Source organism: Primulina huaijiensis, chromosome 10 (genome assembly GCF_012295235.1).
Source record: "Primulina huaijiensis isolate GDHJ02 chromosome 10, ASM1229523v2, whole genome shotgun sequence".
In the NCBI taxonomy this organism is placed as follows: Eukaryota; Viridiplantae; Streptophyta; class Magnoliopsida; order Lamiales; family Gesneriaceae; genus Primulina; species Primulina huaijiensis.
The window spans coordinates 20,378,966-20,384,920 of NC_133315.1; the positions used below are offsets into that span (position 1 = coordinate 20,378,966).

Here is a 5,955-nt window from a genome sequence, read left to right on the forward strand (position 1 = left end):
ATAATAAAATAGATGTTAGTAATATTAACAATTTTTTTAAATGTATAACATTATGATAAATGTATAAGTAAAATCAAAATAATAATTAATTTGAAAAAAAACAATGTAAANTTGACTAGGTTTTTAAAATTTGTTGATTACAACTTAAAAATGTTGACTGCCTGGCCTCGCCCGCCTCCTCGCCGTCTCGCCCGCTTGCTCATCGCCTCCACCCGCCTTGACCGCCTGTCCAACACCGTATAGCTTGGGCCGTCTAAAACACCCGTTTTATGCGTAGGCAGTGCGGTCGGGCGTAGGCGGCTGCCTCGACCACCATTTAGAACACTGTTCATCTGTTGTTTCACCTGTAATTTTCCAGAAAAAAAAGATGCCGACTAATGTGAACATTCAAAGTGTATCAAGTTTCATCAATTCTCGTTCTTATCTTGAGTTAATATATTTTTCGATACTTTGGAAAATTTACTTTTTTTTTTCCTTTTTTCCCATTTTCCATCAGTATTCTTTTGAGAATATTTGTTGCTATGGAAAACCCTGGACTCATTTGTGCGATACTCTTCAAATTTGCCTCTCTTTTTTATTCATGCAGGAGTTTCTGAAACTGTTGTCCTTAACATGTCCACATTGGCATGGTCAGTTGTTACTGCAGTCCAAGCACGTGTTCCTCTTGCTAGTGAGGTATTTCACTCTGTAGAAAAATATCAATGAATCTAACAACTCTCTATGTCATGCTCCCTTTTTTATATGTTTGTCATAGTCTATATTTTGGTTGTACAACTGAATAGTGTGGATTATGCCGTGTTTATATTTGAATCCAAATGCCTCACGCCCTCACCATCATGTCCCTAGCCAAATTAATTGGCTAACAGGAGTATGGTAAGTTCAAATTTGTATCCTCTTGACCATTAAATCGAAGACTGATTAGGTGGAGATGGACCAAAAGGCATCGCTAATTAGTTTGAGGATGCAATGATCTAACCTGATGAGGTGCAGGTAGATGGTGTATTATTTTATTGTACTGATAGAAGTGTGTGAATTTGCTCATTCAGCCTCAGCTGAAAGTCTGATGGTGTGATCTTCAATAATGCAACAACTCCTTTGTTTAATTTTCTCCGAATGATTTGCAAAAGTACAAGTACTTAACGGCAAGTTTTAATGCCCTTTTCATTGCTTTTATTTGTACAATATTAGCTGTCCAATTTGCAAGTATCATTTAGTGATGTAATATGATTAATGGTTGAGCATTTTTGTGATGGTTTCATTCTATAACGTTTATCTGGAGGCATCGTCAAATATGATTAAGCTTTGCCGTCCCAGTTTCAACTAATAAGACCTACCCATTATGTAGCTTGAAGATGTCATGTTTTCCATTTTAGCTCCTTTCAATTTCCATGGTTTAACATTTGTTCAGAAAAAGTTACCATGGAAAATTATTGCCAAGACTGAAAGCTTGCACTTGATGCTAATATTTTAGAGCTAAAACTTATTTACTATGTTTGGTTTCATTTTTTATGTTAGGAGAAATATTTTGGGAAAAGACTTTGTGTGATGGATATATGGGACAAAAAAGTTAGCTTGAAATTATTTTCCGAGTGGATAATTTTTTTACCATGCAGGTCAAATTAAGTAAGAATTTGTTTGGTAAATATTATTAAAATATATCCGAATTGATATTTACGTTGGTAATGATTAGGAGCTAGATATTTTAAAAATAAAAATGAGTGTATTAGATTGAAATATAATACAACAATAGAGCAGTTTTTGGCAGTGCCATATAGTTGAATCAAGTGAAATGATTTGTTGGTTGGTTCAAAATTGATGAAAATATATCTGGGAAAATAGATTTAAAATGAGTTAATTGTATTTGATTTTATTCTTGGGATTGTGAATTGATCTTACGTTTTAAAGGTAACTCCTCATTCTTTTTCATTTCTAAATCAAAGCACCTGTTTATTTGTACTGAAAGAAAGATGCTTTTTTTCCTACTTCACTGAGAAAATTCCACAAGGACTCTATGTTCTTGAGAGAAAACTTGGATTCACTCCAAAGTAGCTAGATGGAAAGGAAGACATGACTGTTCTCTGTAAAGAACTATTGTATGTTCATAATTTCTTCTAGCTTCCATTTTTCTGAATTTACTTCAATGGCTCTTAGATATGTTCGTACTTTGGAGCAATCTTTTAAATCTATGTCATGCATGAAAAATATTCTTTTCTTAATTGCACATATGTGTTAAACCATGAACCTCTTCATGGAAGCCATCAATAATGGTACTGAGGCCCCTTGGTGAAGGAACCTTCCATTAACCGTTTTGGGTTGAGAATTTCTCCCTGTACGTAGATGTTGGTTTTCTTGATAATAAATTGGATGTCAACTAACAATCAATCCATCGGATGTGTGGATACAACAGAGTTTTTGTTTATTCATGACTTACAAACGAGTTTAAATTTCTGTTTTTAGGGTTTGAGTTTGGTAACGAGTTCCTATAGCAGCGGAGATATTCTAGTTTCATTTGGAGGCTATAATGGGAGGTACAACAATGAGGTCTGATAGTCCCTTGTTTCCCCCCCTTTTTTTGGCATTTGAAAGGAGTTGAACTTATTCAATAATTTCATATGGTTTTGCTTGCTGCAATTAGGTCCATGTACTTAAACCGAGTCATAAATCAACTTTACAATCAAAGATGTTGGAGAACTCAGTGCCTGATAGCTTATCAGCTGTTCAAAATGTCACCAATGCTACTAGAGATGTGGAGTCTGAGTTTGAGACTGGCCAAGAAGGAAAATTAAGAGAAATTGTTATGGATGATGTTGCATCAGAACAAAGGGTATGTGCTGTTGATTATTATTAATTTACCATTATTTCTCAGATGTATTCCCTTATAGCCTTGACATCGGTTAGGTTCCAATTTTTGAACCCAAACTAATTTTGAATTTTTACTGAAGAAAAAAACATAGCTCTGGGAAGTCTTCAAACCAATTAAACATGTTACATCTTTCTATCATTACGAAATATGATATGTCCAATCTTTTTTAGTGTTCTGTGCTACATATTGCATCTTTTTTTCTTTTTTCCTTCAAACTAATAATTCTCTTTTTGACCTATATCATTTTGATATTTCTGCATAATATTTACGATATTAATGTATGTGAATAATGGTATAATGAAGAGGCAGTATGACAAACACTAGACTGTATATATTTAGCGTCATTAATTACTTTTAATAAGTGAAAGCTTATCCATAGATCGCCCATTGTTGCTTCTCTGCAAGATTTGGAATCAAACCATATGTTTTAAATTCCAGTTCTATTTGTGATTCTTGAGCCTAAACCAGAGAATAGTTTCTTTTTCAGTGTTAGATGGTTCCAATCTCAGGTTATGATTCAAAAATCGTACAGTGGTAGGTCCTATTCCCATTGATATCGTCTCTCTGATAATAGTGAAACTTATATGCACTAAAATGGCTGGGTGTCGTTTTTTATTTCATTTATAATTATATTTTTTCGAGAAGTAGAATGCACATTGTTTCTCGTTGATTTTGTGGATCTGAAGGGTAGTTTACATATATTTTGTCTATTATTTTAACTTTGTTGATACTGAGATAAACCTCTTCCTTGGTTGTCTTGAATATGCACCTTTTATTATGTCCTACTGATACTTGTCTCGCAATATTTACACAATTGTGAAGATTGCTGCTGTCATTATTTTAATTTCTTCAGTGTAGTTGCTTAAAACTTTGGTGATGGTATTTAACTCTTATTTCTGTAACACCCCTTCCTGAAGAATTTCCATATCTATGTTTTGGTCAGGCTACCAAGGGTGAAGAAACAAACAAAAATCTTCTTTCATCCCTTAAATCAGAAAAGGAAGAACTAGAATCTTCTCTCTCAAAGGAGAAAATGTGGGCACTCCAACTGAAGCAAGAATTGATGGAATCAGAAACTCGCAACATGGATCTGTACGAGGTAAAATCTTGATTTCTCAATTATATATTTGAAGTAGTATTGGATTGTTTTTCTTTCAAGCCCATAGTGTGGGGGCCTTCAATGAGTTTTAATTATTTCACACCTGTTCTTACTTTACAAAAAAATTAACAGAAAGTTGTTTAAAAAATATCTGATTTAGAGTCTCGTAAACTATTTCAAATTCCTCTTACAAATAGGATCGACTCAACAGTGAATAATACAAAATTGAGTCCTATAAGTTTACAAGGTGATTCTCAACTTGTACCGTTGTGTCTTTGGTTCAAGAGATGAGTTTCAGGTTTGTAATACTTTGGCCGACTTAACAATGAGCATCCAGTGTAGGAATTAATGATTTTTCTATTATCACTTCCTGAATCCATTACGCATAGTTCAACACAAGTATATGCAAAAGGATACACCGGCGACTTCTCACGTCCTTATTTTACGATAATGAATTACCGAAGTTCAGAGAAGAGAACACTACACTTGTATAATGTCAAGGTTTTATTTCGTCTTTTCCCCTAGTGTTCGGCTAATGAATAGTCTGTTCCAACAGCATTAGCATTGTGCATATGTTACCCGTCAAATTTAGTCTACATTGAGAAAGAGCCTATGTTTTGCAGGAACTCCAATCTGTGCGAGGCCAACTTGCCGCAGAACAATCTAGATGTTTCAAACTCGAGGTCTGCATCATACCAGAAATTCGTACTGATTCTCTGTATATTGCTATTTGGTAAATTTTTGCTCATGTTTGGTATTGTTTTTTATGTTCCAGGGAATATTTTGTGAAAATGTTTATCATGAAATGAATTAGAGAAGCTGATTAATGTTTTAGTTTTATTTTTTAAAGATACTTTCTACTGTCAAATCACCCTATCATTGAGAAGATGGTGGGCTATAGTCAATTTTTAGTGGTTTTATAGAAAAGCTGAAGTTAAAGTAATGGTTGGATATAAAAATGTAAAATTAGATGGATACGTGGTTTAAGAAAATATATTGAAAATGTGGTCTTCAGTATCCTCGTCTTTTCTTTATAACCTCAACTAGGATGCCATGTTGAACACTTGAACATGTCTTACATCGTTCTTTGTTAATATCTTGAGTATTTTTTTATTACGACTGTACTTTCAGTTCTCGATTTAGCCTGGTTGCATTTGTGTCGTTAATCCAAAAGCTTGTCTTATAGTTCAAACATACAGGTTGATGTAGCGGAGCTAGGACAAAAACTACAAAAAATGGACACCTTACAGAAAGAGCTCGAAATTCTCCAGCGACAAAAGGCTTCTTTTGAAGAAGCTGCATTGAATGCGAAACAAAGACAGAGCTCAACAGGTGTTTGGGGCTGGTTTGCTGGAGCGCCGCCGGATCAAAAAGTTGACGGTGTGTGATTATCACATCAACACTATTTGATTCTTGATTTCGCAGGTGTGATACCCATTCATTCGGTTTTTACCCTATTGGTTTCATAATTCATTTCTTTTGGGAGCAAATAAAGAAAATATAAAGTTTCTTACCCATACGAGTCATAGATTGAACCCTGTAGGCTCCAGGGAAAGGTTTGCTAGTTGTATAAAATACTGTTAGATTCTATGTTTTTTTTATGAAACTAATACACAAACAAGTATTCGGTTAACTTGAAGCATATTAGTGATTTAAGCGTTTAAACAACTTTTAATTGTGTAAATTGCAGCAATTTTTAGTGTATAAATTGCAGTTTGTTTCCTCTTTCTTTGGCAGCTTATACTACTATCTATTTAACCAAAAAAATTTGTAGCACTATGCAAAGGTTTTGTATCAAAAGAGATATTTATCAATATATGTTGAATAATAGTTATTAAAATGAGACACGAGGACTACACATAATGTCGAATAAATACTTTGTAGCATTGTTTTAAAAATCGGATCAGCCCGAAAATTTGTTTTTAAAATTTGATTGTTGCTTATATATATTTATATATTTTAAAATATTTCTTATAATCTGAATTTTCTTTAT

The 5,955-nt window shown here is 33.6% G+C and overlaps 2 protein-coding genes across 2 annotated transcripts in view; both read left to right on the forward strand.

Moving 5' to 3' along the window:
* The window catches only part of LOC140986581 (acyl-CoA-binding domain-containing protein 4-like), an 18,945-nt gene extending 13,278 nt beyond the window's left edge, over positions 1 to 5,667 (forward strand). Inside the window, exons 18-19 of the mRNA XM_073454885.1 lie at positions 4,586 to 4,645; positions 5,162 to 5,667. Of these exons, the coding sequence (XP_073310986.1) occupies positions 4,586 to 4,645; positions 5,162 to 5,350 (249 nt within the window). The 3' untranslated portion in view covers positions 5,351 to 5,667. The remainder of the gene's footprint in view (positions 1 to 4,585; positions 4,646 to 5,161) is intronic.
* LOC140986580 (acyl-CoA-binding domain-containing protein 4-like) lies at positions 150 to 3,894 on the forward strand. The gene is made up of 5 exons (XM_073454884.1): positions 150 to 675; positions 2,458 to 2,541; positions 2,636 to 2,828; positions 3,351 to 3,397; positions 3,807 to 3,894. Exons 1-4 carry the CDS (start codon positions 613 to 615, stop codon positions 3,377 to 3,379), a joined length of 369 nt encoding a protein of 122 aa, XP_073310985.1. The 5' UTR covers positions 150 to 612; the 3' UTR covers positions 3,380 to 3,397; positions 3,807 to 3,894.
* Positions 5,668 to 5,955: the final 288 nt, after the last annotated feature.

Bases quoted from the DNA above. Each gene is read 5' to 3' on its own strand.
- LOC140986580 (XM_073454884.1), top strand. From the start codon at position 613: ATGTCCACATTGGCATGGTCAGTTGTTACTGCAGTCCAAGCACGTGTT. The intron at 676-2,457 runs GTATTTCACTCT...TTCTGTTTTTAG, and splicing joins GTGTTCCTCTTGCTAGTGAG to GGTTTGAGTTTGGTAACGAG. The intron at 2,542-2,635 runs GTCTGATAGTCC...TGCTGCAATTAG, and splicing joins ATGGGAGGTACAACAATGAG to GTCCATGTACTTAAACCGAG.